We start from the raw sequence: 14256 nt of genomic DNA, 5'->3' as shown, positions 1-14256 counted from the left end.
TTCCCCTCCCCCCCCCCCCCCCCCCCCCTCTCTCTCTCTCTCTCTCTCTCTCTCTCTCTCTCACGAATAATGTGGGGGTCTGGGGTTGTGGGGGGCCTGGAACATCTCTCATTGTATGTATAATGTTATATTAAAAAGTCAACCAATTTTGTTTGTAATTATTTCAAAAATAAAATACATATAAATGTATAAAAAAAAAAAACAAATGATTCACCTAATTTGGATTCATTCAAATTGTTCAAATTGCGTAAATCAAGTGATTAATCAAACGATCGGTGTCACTCTTATCTATTATGATTATCACGCTCATCAACTAGTATATCAACCGATATCCGTCCAGATCGATTAAACGACCGATATACACAAAATTTAAACAATTCAAACGAGCTCAAAATTGATGAATATAGCATTGTTGAAATATATGTAAGATAGTAAACAAAACAAGCTTTTGTGTCAAACTCATTCAAAATTTGTTTAATTGACTAGTTTTATAAAAAAATCAAATTAAAAAAACAGTTTTAAATTCTTTAAATTTTTTAAGCACATTTAAACAACTTACTATTCAATTTATATATTATAAAAAATTAAGTTACTAAAATATAACTCGTATTTAATTAATTAAAAATTTATTTAAATTAACTTATTATATAAATATATTTTAAAACACGTTAAAATTTTAAATTAAACTTCAAAAAATTAATACTCAAAATCGTTTAATAAAAAGGGCATTTAGGTAAATAAATTGGACTTCTTGAATCGTGAGGCGGGAGGACAGATAGGTAGTATAAAAGCCGACGGTGGACGCCAAATCCCTCTCCATCGAAAACCCGCTGGCCCCCAAAAAATACTCTTTTCTCTCTCATCTCTCTCTATCTCTCTCATTTGCTGGATTTTGGAATCTTGCATACGAAACTCGGAAATCGAGAAGAGCAAAAAATCGCATGCCCTAGAAATTACGAGAAAAGAAAAGGAAATTTTCCGATCAAAAAAACATCGACTCTTTGATCCGCATATACTGTTTGTTACATGCAAAGGTACGGACTCGAATTGGTGTGATCTGAGTTCTGGATTCGAAAGTGTTGGAATTTCATTTTGGTTTGAACTTTTGTGTGGGTTTTTTTTTATTGGGTGTGATATGGAAGGGCATAATGGGGGTAAATGTGGGTTTTGGTTCTGAACGATTGGGTTTTGTGGGTTTTAACGTTCAGATCTGTTTCTGATTTGGATGTTTGAGTTTTATAGGTTATAATGAATAGTTTTCCATGTTTTTATTTGTTTTTTTGTTTCTATTCTTTCTTGTTCTTTGTTTTCTTTTTTATGAGGTTTTGTCCATCTCTTTGTGTTGGATATTTGCTATTTTATTGTATTAGGCTGATTAAACAGGATTTTTTTTCCTCTTTCTTGAGGGATGTTGTCTAAAATATGGTCTTAATTATGAAAATTGAAGGGTTTTTTTTTTTTTTAATCGCTGTTTTTAACAAAGTGAAGCACACCTTTTAAGGAAAAAAAAAATGGAATTTGACCCCTCTCTCTATCTACAAGCTTTTGGGTCAATTTGTTTTAGCTTATTCTAAGTTGAAAGCACATAATTATTGTAATTTTTTTTTTTTAAAAAAAAAAAAACAACAGAAACACTTATACAGTTTGAGGAGAATCAACCTTTTTTTTTTTTTTTCTCTTATTGTTCCAGCTTATTTAAGCTATTTTACTGCATAAGCTGTCAAATTGATTACAAATGGTCGATAAACATTCAATTTTAGCTGAAGCAAATAACATCTTTGTTGGTGAATTGAAGCACTTTGGGGGTGCTTTTTGCTGAATTGTCTGGAGGACACCTTTGTTGGTGAATCGTTTCGCTTTGGGGGATTTTAGTTGATAGCTGAATTGTCTGAAGGAAGTGATATATATACTATTATGATCTTAACTGCAATAGTCGCTTTGTTACTTGAATTTTAAGTTCAACTATTCTAACCGGTATTTCACATGCTATGCACAGGCAACTAACTTGTCATTCTGATGCATTTGGGTGAATATTCCACAAATTGTCCCTCCTGGTTACAAGTTTAAATTTGCCAAGAATTCATTTCCCCAATATTGTGATTTTAACCTCTGATACGCTTCAACTGACTTGGCGGTAAATTTTCATCATGGTTGCTACTGCTGCCACCTCTGCATTCTTTGCTGTTGCTTCTCTGCAACCTGAATCTGGTGCCAAGACATCCGGCAAGGGTGGAGGAGTGCCATCAACTGTAGATGCACGAGGGATTAAATCCAAGTCTGCCTCTAGTGGGAGTTTGCAGGTTAGGACCAATGCACAAGCTCCTTCCAAGGTCAATGGCACCAAATTTGGTGTAGTTGAGGGCCTCAAGGGTGAGAATGATACACCATCACATCATGAAAGGACTATTATCAACCAATTGCCGGATTGGAGTATGCTTCTTGCTGCTATCACGACAATATTTTTGGCAGCTGAGAAGCAATGGATGATGCTTGATTGGAAACCAAGGCGCCCTGACATGCTCACCGACCCATTTGGTTTGGGGAAAATCGTTCAAGATGGTCTTGTTTTCTCTCAAAACTTTTCTATAAGATCATATGAAGTAGGGGCTGATCGGACTGCTTCTATAGAGACATTAATGAATCATTTGCAGGTGTGGTTAAAACTTTAGTTTCATTTTGTTCTAGAGAGAATATTCTTGGCTTATTTTTGTAGCCAAGAAAATAAGCAGCTAGAATGCTAAAAGAACACTGTATCATCATTATCATCATCATTATGTTAAGCTTTGTTCACTTCTTTATAAGCATAAGCTCTTTTTGCAGGAAACGGCTCTTAACCATGTGAAGGGTGCGGGACTTTTGGGTGATGGCTTTGGTGCAACTCCAGAGATGTGCAAAAAGAATCTCATTTGGGTGGTAACCAAAATGCATGTTGTGGTAGATCGTTATCCTACTTGGTAAGTTAGACTTATGTGCATACTGATGCTTTCTTACTACTCTAATGATGGTACCTTTTCGTCTCTAATGGTTCAATTGTCTCTAGGAAGCTGATGTCGTGTTTGGCTGCTACTGGATATATTAGACTCGTATTACATTTATTCACTCTTCACCATGTTGTAGAGGCATAGCTGCATCACTAAACTTGAGATATTTTGAGGATGACTATAATCATCGATGTGAAAATGAAATTTACTTTTGACTATTATTTCAGTCTTCAATCAGGTCTAAATGAGGAAGCATGCATGATAGTTCTTGATGCCTAAACTAACATGAACCTAAATCAAGGTGGAGGGGTTGGAAGGGGGTGAAGGGGGGGAGAGACTTGGCCTTTTTTTTTCCTTCTTAAATTTGTATTTTTTCACTTGTAAGTTTGTTCTCTTTTTGTGGGTATACTATCACCACTTGGCTGGCCTTATGGAGCCACATCATCTCTAAATCTCTAAATTAGAGAAAAGTATCTCCAAGTGGCTAGCCAATCAGGCACCATGTCATCTCCAAGTTGTTTGCTAAGGATATGAGCTTAACCTAAGTGGGGGCACGTAAACCACCATGGTAATGAACCACCTGATCAAGGGTGAGCTGACTCCCTTTGTTCAACTCTCCTTTATAAATGGACTCTATGCATATGTTGATGTATTCAAGTCATCCTTAATTATATTCTCCATCTTTGGCAAAAAGCAAGACCTCTCCACCACACTCCTCTCTCTCACCCTATGAAGCACGGGTACTCCAAAAATAGTGCCATACGAGTACCGGGTGCAGGTACGCGTACCGGTACGGCGGTACGCGTACCAGGTACGGCAAAAGAGGGTCCGGTATGTTTGGTTCATTCGGATACGGCGTCGGTACGCCGTTGGTACGTTTCGGGTACGCCAGGGCCAATTTTTTTTTTTTTTTTTTTTTCTGCCCTTGCAAATCAGCAATTATTATTATTATTATTATTTTTTGTGCCCTTGCAGATCAGTAATTTTGATGTTTCTCTGCTGTCCTGTCTGTCTATATGAATTGTATAAACATATCAGCAAATGATTTTGATGTTTTTAAAAAGCAATTTGAACTAAAAAAAATAACAAGGCCTATAAAGGGTAGTTCTGTGTATGACTATGCGATATGCTTTTGCTTTAGATCCTCCTAGAATTTCTTTGTAAAATCTTTAATCATAACAAACTTTTAAAGTTTATGCACAAAACGTTAAAAATTGATACTGTATTAGTTGATTAGTAGTGGTTGGGAATGATTCAATTTTATGTATTATGCAAATTGCAATTGACAACTTGCCCCAATTGAGAAATTTTTTTCCTTTACTGTTGGCAATTAACTTTAAATCTTTCTTTGGTCTTCTTTTATTTCTTTGGTATCACCCTATAAAAATAGCAAATTGATGAGCAAAAAGAAAGATTTTAAAAATAAATTATGATCACAAATTTATAGTGCATAACATGTCAAAGTGAGAGATTTTACAAATATTATTTTTAACGCTTAATGGTTTTAAATTATAGAAAAATGAGTAGTATTTTTTTTAGTTTTGATATTTAATTTTAATTTGTAGGTTGAATCCTTTAACCATAATTATATTTATAAAAAAAATAATAGTATTGGCGTACTGCAGCCGTACCCGTATCGTATTTTTTTTGAGTTTTGCTGAATCGGCGTACCCGTACCGTACTCGTACCCGCACCCGTGCTTCCTTGCTCTCACCTAAGGCTGCTTGAGGACCTGGGCTCTCAACTTCTTCCTTGCCATCTCAAATTTTCAGAAAGCAGCTTTTTTGTATTTTTTTGCCACATGATGACAATCACATTCACAGATTTCTCTGTCTCTATGTAGGTTTTTTGTTTTCATATTTACACTCTGATTGTTTGGGCATAAAATGCTATTTGCATTTTCTAGCATTTGATACAAATTACAATAGAAAACAAAATGTTTTTTTATTCTTTTTGCTTTTTCCTTCCATGATTTCAAATAACTACCCTAAAATAGTTATTTCAAATCCATCATTATAGAACTGTTCAATTCAATTTTAAAATTTATAGATGAATTATCAAACCTAAATTCAAATTCAAGTTATTTTTCATAAATGAATGATTAATGCCAAATCCATGCATTTCAAATCCCTAAATACAAACGGAACCTAATAGTCTGAACTTTGTTATTTCTTTCAGGGGCGATGTTGTGCAAGTCAACAGTTGGGTAGCTGCGTCTGGGAAGAATGGTATGCGGCGTGATTGGATTGTCCATGACTGCAAAACAGGGGACATTCTAACAAGAGCTTCCAGGTAGGAGCTTATTTAAACAAATCTCATGACTTTTATATGGATGTCATAAGTTATGTGAGATTCCCGTATAGCCACAATATCCTTTCACGAACACTATATCAGCATGTTTATTGCCTTGGAAAAGGGTGCATATATTATTTTGTTATATTTGAACAAATAAAATTACAAGATATTGTTGAATATATGTAAACTAGTTTAAAGTGAACAATATCTGACCTTCACATCCCTCCTGATAATATCCATAAGACTTGTTTGGATTAGGTACATATCCCCAGGAGCATGGTAAGCCATGGATTTTTAGTGTGTCAAGAATAACATATTCTGAAAGTTAGATCACTTATTGACTGACCAGACTTTTTTTTATTATTTATTATTATAGTGACTTTGGTTGGTTGCAGTGTCTGGGTGATGATGAATAAAGAGACACGGAGGTTATCTAAGATACCAGATGAAGTTAGAGTGGAAATAGGTCCTTATTTTGTGGATTCACCTCCTGTTCTGGACGAGGACAGCAGAAAATTACCAAAGCTTAATGAAAGCACAGCAGATTATATTCGTACTGGTTTAACTGTAAGTTAAAGAATTTGATTGTCATGATTATTGATCTCTGTTATGCAGCATATGAATGCTTTGTGCTGCTCGAACTTTGGTTGGTTGATATGATTTGTGCATTTTGAATTGATCAGCCTAAACGGAGTGATTTAGATGTCAACCTGCATGTTAACAATGTGAAATACGTTGGCTGGATTGTTGAGGTAAATCTCTTTTCTTTCTTTTGATGCTTTATCTATTTGATTTCTCTGGTTATTAACTTTATAACCTGTCACATAAAATATGGTTTGTGATGCCTATTGGATGCTCTGTTCAAACCTAATATCATTCTCCTCCAAAATCTTTGATGAGATGAGATTACACTAGCCAAAGCCCTTGCTTTAAAAAAAAGTTCACTTCATAGAAAAACTATAAAAAGAGTAAAATAATAAAAAGTACAAGGTGGTAGTATATATTGTGGTTAGGTAAAGCTGTGCATGCATTGCATAAATGTATAATAAAGTCATGTTCAATGTGTATGGGTGGTTTTTAAGTTGAATGTGGCATTGATACAAAACCTAAAGCTCTGAAGTCAGTTTTCTCTGATTAATTGGATTTGATAAGGCCCGTAAAGGGTTTGCCTGAATAACACCAGATGAGATCCCTTTCCCCGTTCAAGTAATCATTCTTTAGTTGTGGTTACCATGAGTATTTATTAATTCTTTTTGAAAAAAAGCACACGCACATGCACAAACACACAAAAAAAAGAAAACAGAAAGGCCTATTAATCAGTTGTTTTTGTCATCACCCCAAACCTACCAATATTGGCACCGATGGTACATGTAACATTAATTATGAGTGGAATAATGCTCACATTTACTTCTGCTTTTTTCCATTAGTTGAGTCTAGGTTCGTGCTTTTTTCATTATAACATAATTTCAAAATGATAATTATCACAGGTCACAATCTTTTTACATTTTTCTTAGAACTAACTATTGGGATGGACATTAATATGACATACCAAGATTCATTTAGAGAAATCATTTGATACTGAAGGCATTTATAAAGTTTGTGTTTTTTTTTTTTTTTTTTTTTTTTTTTGATTGGCCCCGGGGTATTTGGATCAAAACTCTACTAATCCTCAGGAGTACACAAGCCCTTGGCAAGGAGTTTTCCGCAAGTGCACCATGATTAATTCAAGGGTTTTCTCCTAGTCTGATGGCCTCAAAGAATTTTTAGCACTTAAGAGATTTCGATCTTTAAAACCTTGGAGGAGCACACTCCCAAGATCTAAGACCTTCCCACCAGACCAACCCTTGGGGTTGAAGCCATTTAAAGTTAGTTATTAAATTGATTTGAATTGATTGGAGGCATTTGGACCTTAGTAGAAGGAAACTTCTACTTGGGTGATGTTTCTTACTTAGAAACATGATTCCGCGCTCCCAAAATAATGAAATTATAAGAAATTCACGTCCATTGAGGAAGAAACTCGTTCCCAATTGAGATAGAACCTCTCAAACATACAAATCTCAACCAAAAAAAAAAAAAAAAAAAAAAAAACAAAAGCAACGCAAACTTATTATAGCACTTTCTATTTACATAATATTTATTTATACTTAACAATGGTAATTGTAGTTGACATTAATCTATAATGTTTATTCATATTTAACACATAATATTACAACTAGACAAATAAAATAATTGTTAGAATATTTTTATATATTTAATATATAAAATATATAAACGCTCCCCTATGTTACACGGACTCGGGTACGAGTATCGGGTGTGGGTGCGTATCTAAGGGTCGGACACTTCAAAATTAAAAATTAAGGATACGTGGATATGTATCCAAATTTAGATACGGGTACGGGGATACGTTAAATAGTTTTTCTTTAAAAATATATATTTATTTTATGAAGATGAGTTATATTATATATACATTTTTATTTTAATATACATTAATTATTTAATTTATTTATTATATTTTTTTATTTTATTTTACATACATGTGTTTATTTTTTTTTTATTAATATATATAAGTATATATTATCTTATAAATATATTATATGTTATATAATAATTATTATATAATATATAATAATAATAGTTATTATTATAGTTATTATAATAATAGATAGATACGAATAGATAGATAGCGAGACAAATCTGAATCAAGAAGAAGATAAAATGTGTGTGAGAGAGAGAGAGAGAGAGAGGGAGAAAAGCGAAGCGATCGCGATTGCGAGGGAGAGAGAGAAGGCGAGGGAGAGAGAGAGAGACCAGATGGAGCTTCGATCTTTGATTGGATCGACCGGATGGAGACTGGAGGTCTTCGATCTTCGACTGGATGGAGCTTCGACCAGGTTCTCTCTTGCTCTCTCCTCTTTCATTTCTTTTGCTTTCTGTGATGAGCTGTGTCCAAGAGAGAACAGGCAAATCCGACACAGATCCCACACTCGCACCTGTGCCGTGTCGTGTCGTGTCGACACGGGTACTTCGCCCCAAAGTGTCGAATCCATGTAACACAGACGCTCCCACACTCCTAACCTTAGAAACTTCTATATGACCTCGCTTCTATCCCCTCTCCCGTTTCTTAGTTGCTATATGCCCAGCTCCCCCTCCCTTGCTCCTGTCCCCTCTCCTGCTTTGCTTAACTAAGATTCGGACCCTCCTCGAAAATTGAACAACTATTTTGTAATTTTGGTACAAGTCAAAATTAGTATCTAAATGAATTTGATACTGTTAGAATAGTTATTTTAGTTATTTTTGTTCTTTTGTTATCTTGTTAATATTTACTTAAGTTGAGAGTACGATGGTCATATTGCTACTTTAGGGTTTTTATATATATTTGACTGATGTAAAGTTGAGGTATAACAATTTTTTCAATATATACAAAAGTTCTCTCTTCTTCTTCTTCCTTCTAACTTTTAATCCTAATTTCTTCATTTTACATTCTAACTTGGTATCAGAGCAATCTCTTCTTCATCAGAAAGGTTTCTACAGATTCTAGAGATCGATCTGAGGTGACCGAGACGTGCTGATGTCATCAGCCGTACGATGACGTCAGCATGACGTAAGCACTGTACGAACGGGTCCTTCACCCCTACACTCGAAATTGCCTCCTGAGATTTATGGTGATTTTTGTGGATGATTACTCTCGGATGACTTGGTTGTTTTTAATGAAACAAAGCTTTGATTTGCCTTCCATCATCTCTAAGTTTTATAATGAAATTTTTACTCAATTTAGCAAGCGTATTAAGATATTTCGGTCTGATAATGCCTTAGAATATGTGCAATCTATTGTAACTATCTTTTGTGATGCTCATGGTATTATTCATCAAACTAGTTGTTCTCATACATCCCCGCAAAATGGTGTTGCAGAGCGGAAACACCGTCACTTGCTAGATGTTGCTCGCACCCTGATGTTTAATATGCATGTCCCCAAACTGTTTTGGGGCAATGCCGTTCTCACCGCTTGTTTGCTTATAAATCGCATGCCCTCTAGTGTTGTACACACATCTCCCTATTCTCTGTTATATCCCACCACATCTCCTTTTCCCTTGCCTCCTTGCATTTTTGGGTGTGTGGCCTTTGTCCATGTTCTTGACCTTGGGTTGGATAAGTTATCTCCTCGTGCACGCAAGTGTGTGTTCTTAGGTTATTCTTGCACTCAAAAAGGGTATCGGTGTTATCATCTTGAGTCTCGTCGCTACTTTGTCAGTGCTGATGTAACTTTTTTTGGAGTCTACTCCGTTTTTTTCTCCCTCTGGGCAACAGTTATCTACTGATCTTCTCTCTTCTCGTGAGGGGGAGCTAGCCTCTCTCACTCCTACTCTTCCCTCTTATGCTCCTTCCACATCCACTCCTATATCCTCTCCATCTCCTCTCACTTCTATCCCTCCTTTGCAGGTTTATCAACGGTCTCAAGCTCGTCGCATTGTGTCTTATGGCCCGACCAGTTCATCTCCTTCGTCTGAGGCTCATGTTCCACCTGCTGCTCTACCATCTGATGACCTTCTTATTGCACTCCACAAAGGTAAACGCACTTGCACTAAACATCCTATTGCTCATTTCGTTTCTTATGATCGCCTCTCTCCTGGTTTTCACTCTTTTGCTTGTAGCTTGTCTAGTATTTCCATTCCTCGCACCTATCTGGAGTCTATGTCCATCTCTAGTTGGAAGTCTTCCATGGATGAGGAAATGCATGCTCTTCATCAAAATCAGACCTGGGACCTTACCCCTCTGCCATCTGGCAAATTTATTGTGGGTTGTCGTTGGATTTATACTGTTAAGTATCTTCTTGATGGAACTGTTGAGCGACTTAAGGCTCGTCTGGTAGCTAAAGGCTACACCCAAACCTATGGTGTTGATAACTTGGAGACCTTTTCTCCTGTGGCCCGTCTCAACTCTGTTCGGATTCTCCTTTCTGTTGCAGTTAATCAGTCTTGGCCTTTATATCAACTGGATATCAAAAATGCCTTTCTCCATGGTGATCTCCACGAGGAGGTCTATATGAATCAGCCCCCTGGCTATGTTGTTCCCGGCAAAGAGCATCTTGTTTGTCGATTGCGGAAGGCCTTGTATGGTCTTAAGCAATCCCCACGTGCCTGGTTTGATCGCTTTAGTGCTGTTGTGCTTGTCTATGGATTTCGCCGTTCCACCTTTGATCACTCTGTTTTTGTTCACCACTCATCTACTGGGCGTGTTGTTGTTATTGTTTATGTGGATGACATCATCATTTCAGGGAGTGACTCCAATGGTATTGCTACTTTGAAGCCGTATTTGGGACAACAATTTCACACCAAAGACTTGGGCCATCTTCGGTATTTTCTTGGGATTGAAGTTGCTTGCTCTTCTCAGGGCTTGTTTCTTTCTCAACGGAAGTATGTTCTTGATCTTCTTATCGAGACTGGCCTCTGAGGCTCTTGCCCCAGTGATACTCCCATGGATTCTAGCGTCAAGCTTGATGGTGACACTGGCGACTTCTTTCCTGATATTGGTCGTTATCGTCGGTTGGTTGGCAAGTTAATATATCTCATTGTCACTCGTCCAGATATTACCTATGCTGTGGGTGTGGTCAGTCAGTTTATGCATGCTCCCCTCTAACCCCATTTTGTGGCTGTGTGTTGTATCTTGCAATACTTAAAGTGTGCTCCAGGTTGGGGGTTGCTCTATCGCCCATCTTCCTCTTTGTCTGTCCCTGGCTTCAGTGTTGCTGATTGGGCTGGTAATAAGACTGACCGCCGTTCCACCTCGGGCTATTGTACTTTTTGTTGGTGGTAATCTTGTCACTTGGCGTAGCAAGAAACAGACTGTCGTTGCTCGTTCTAGTGCCGAGGCTGAGTATCGTGCCATGGCTCATACTGCTTCTGAGATGCTCTGGGTTCAGTCTCTTCTCCAAGATTTTGGCTTTTTTATTTCCACTCCTATGAGCATGTTCTGTGACAATCAGGCTGTTATCTTCATTGCCAATAATCCTGTGTTTCATGAACGCACCAAACATATCGAAGTTGATTTCCATTTTATTCGTGATCTCTTACTCCGCAAGCAACTGGTGACTCCTTATGTTCGTTCTGAGGATTAATTGGGTGATTTTCTAACCAAACCTTTGGCGCGGCATTCGTTTCTTCGTTTGTCTGCCAAGCTGGGCATGTTCGATCTCTATGCTCCAGCTTGAGAGGGAGTGTTAGAATAGTTATTTTAGTTATTTTTGTTCTTTTGTTCTCTTGTTAATATTTACTTAAGTTGAGGGTACGATGGTCATATTGCTACTTTAGGGTTTTTATATATATTTGACTGATGTAAAGTTGAGGTATAACAATTTTTTCAATATATACAAAAGTTCTCTCTTCTTCTTCGTCCTCCTAACTTTCAACCTTAATTTCTTCATTTTACATTCTAACTGCTACATTTGTCTAAAGTCAAGGCATGGCAAGCAATTAATAAGCTTCTTATTTCTGCTTAGTTGATTTCATTATTATGTTTTATGGTGTCTAGTTTTGTTCTAATATGCTGTATGAAGCACAATGTACTTAATTCAATAGAGGTTGGAATTTTTGAATGCCCTCATAAGTTACCCAAGCATTCCAAGTTGTGGTTCCCTGATGGTTGTCAACTTTCCATGTTTCATAAATTATAGCATGGGGAGAAATATGTGTGAGAAGTCCTTATTTACAGTTTTCAATGATATGATTAGTTTTGCTGATCCCAATGGTTCTATCCTTATGTTTTATACCTAGGATGTTGGGCTTGAGCCCACCGCTTGAGCCCACTCTATCACCCCTCTTGGGCATGAAATCCTCTACCCCAAATCTCCATGCCCCTCTATGTCCCAATACGTTCACAATCATTGGATCAGTGAAAACCTCCAGCTGCAGTAATCTTGAGACATGATTCATTAGATGTTGATCTTTTGAAACTTTTGTTTTTTTTGTGAGAAATTACTATATTACCCTGACTTATATAGCAAAAAGCAAACATGCTTTTCACTTGTGGCTTTTTTAGCCAATAAGCAGCTTATTTAGCTATTGCCAAACAGTGATTTAGTTTCATATTTACTTGCCATCTCATTAGAGCTAGATGCCGGTTTGTTGCAGAGCGCTCCACCCCCAATTTTGGAGAGCCATGAGCTTTCTAGCTTGACTCTGGAGTACAGGAGGGAGTGTGGGAGGGACAGTGTGCTGCAATCCCTGACCAAAGTATCAGGTGGTGGTGGTGGATCGATTGATTCTGGTTATGTTGAGTGTGAACATATGCTTCGACTCGAGGATGGGCCCGAGATTCTGAAGGCAAGAACTGAATGGAGGCCCAAATATGCCAACATTCTTGGGAGCCTTGGTCAGCTTTCTGTGGCCGAAAGTGCTTAACTGTTGAAGTTCTTTGTAGCTGTGGATTAGCAGTAGTCTCATCCTGTGTCTCAATGCCTCTGTAAAATGTTACTCAAGTATCGGGATTTACATATGTTTTTTTTTGGGTTATAAATATTTCCTTCTTATCTAAGTTCTTATTTGGGAGAATAGAGAAAAGTAGTAAGCCCATTGTAAGTAGATCTCCCCCCCCCCCCCCCCCCCCCCTCCCTCTCTCTCTCTCTCTCTCTCTCTCTCTGTGTTAAGAGTTCCAGGTTGACTGCCTCCTCAAATTGGCAACTGATGTTTTTGATGGCAATTCTATATTTATTTGTAATGGAAAAATGTTCCTCAAATTGGCAACTGATGTTTTTGATGGCAATTCTATATTTATTTATAATGGAAAAATGTTCTCTGGTGGAACATGTAGGGCCCATCTTATAAAAATTGCTTACATGTGATGACAAAAAACCATTGTTGTGTTATATTTATTGCTATGTTGTTGTAAACCAGGTTCATGCACATGGACAAATGGTGCATCCAAAGCATGAAGCTTTTACATGATTAGGCACCAATGCACTAAGACAGCTTAAAAAGTAGTAATATACAATACAACTTTGTTAAATAGCTCATTGGAATTAAAATCAAGTGGGGTAAAATAATAAAGTGGATTCATTTTTAACTTTACTCCCATGTCCAAACAGCATTCTAAGCTTTTATCATGAAAAGTAATATTGTAAGAGTTGTTTTACTTGTACCGCTTATATTTATCGTATTATTGAACACAATTCTTTTACACGAGTGTTGAAGAATTCACAAAAATATATATAAGCTTCACTCCATGTAAGAGAGTTGGTGTCTGATTACATGATTGAATTTTGTATTTCTAGACATTTTTATGTGGGTAAATGACATAGATTGATGAAGTGTGGAAAACAATAAGTTCCATAATTTTAATATAATTATATTAATTTTTCTTTTAATAAGGCTAAATGAATCATAATTAAAGCAGATGGTATGAAAACACAAGAAAAAATATGTATTTCAATGTAAAAGATATAAAGATATCATTTTTTTATTCGTTTGACTAACGAATTATTGATAAGAATGGGGTCAATGGTTATAAATTAAAATTTTAAGGGACTTCAATGTTCATGTCAAAACTGTGGGACTTGTTGTATTTTTTTCAAATCTCAGAAAATGTTAATTTACACTATTATAAAGTTTGAATATCAAGTGAAGTGTTTTTGATATGGTGAAATTTATTAAACTAATTCATTCTTGATACATCAAATAATATCTAAAACAACAATATTAGGTAGCTCAAAATTTTGTGGCGCAAATGGCTCAAATCACTCAAAACGACGTCGTTTTGACAGATTTGAGCCATTTGAGCCACAAAATTTTGAGCTACCAAACATTTTCCTATCTCAAATTTGAACACTAGCATTATTGCATTAAAAAAAAAATAAAAAATTGGATGAATTTGTCAATGTGAGTGTTTTCATATATATTTTTTGGTCTGGGTGGCTTGATTTCATTCAATTGTTCCAATAGTCAAGCGAATGGAATCTTGATTTTTTTTTTCTTTTCCCTTTCTTTCTTTC

The 14256-nt window shown here is 36.3% G+C and overlaps 1 protein-coding gene across 1 annotated transcript; it reads left to right on the top strand.

The window, feature by feature from the left end:
* Positions 1–683: 683 nt before the first annotated feature.
* LOC114292046 (palmitoyl-acyl carrier protein thioesterase, chloroplastic) lies at positions 684–13005 on the top strand. The gene is made up of 7 exons (XM_028235956.2): positions 684–1034; positions 1997–2651; positions 2821–2954; positions 5160–5273; positions 5672–5843; positions 5960–6028; positions 12401–13005. The coding sequence occupies exons 2-7, from the start codon at positions 2148–2150 to the stop codon at positions 12668–12670; spliced, it is 1263 nt and encodes a 420-aa protein (XP_028091757.2). The 5' UTR covers positions 684–1034; positions 1997–2147; the 3' UTR covers positions 12671–13005.
* The last annotated feature ends 1251 nt before the right edge of the window (positions 13006–14256 follow it).

The sequence above is a fragment of the Camellia sinensis genome, chromosome 5 (assembly GCF_055761805.1).
Source record: "Camellia sinensis isolate YWXY chromosome 5, ASM5576180v1, whole genome shotgun sequence".
Classification (NCBI taxonomy): Eukaryota; Viridiplantae; Streptophyta; class Magnoliopsida; order Ericales; family Theaceae; genus Camellia; species Camellia sinensis.
Note: the sequence above shows the minus strand (reverse complement) of the source record. Positions and strands in the feature narration are given on the sequence as shown.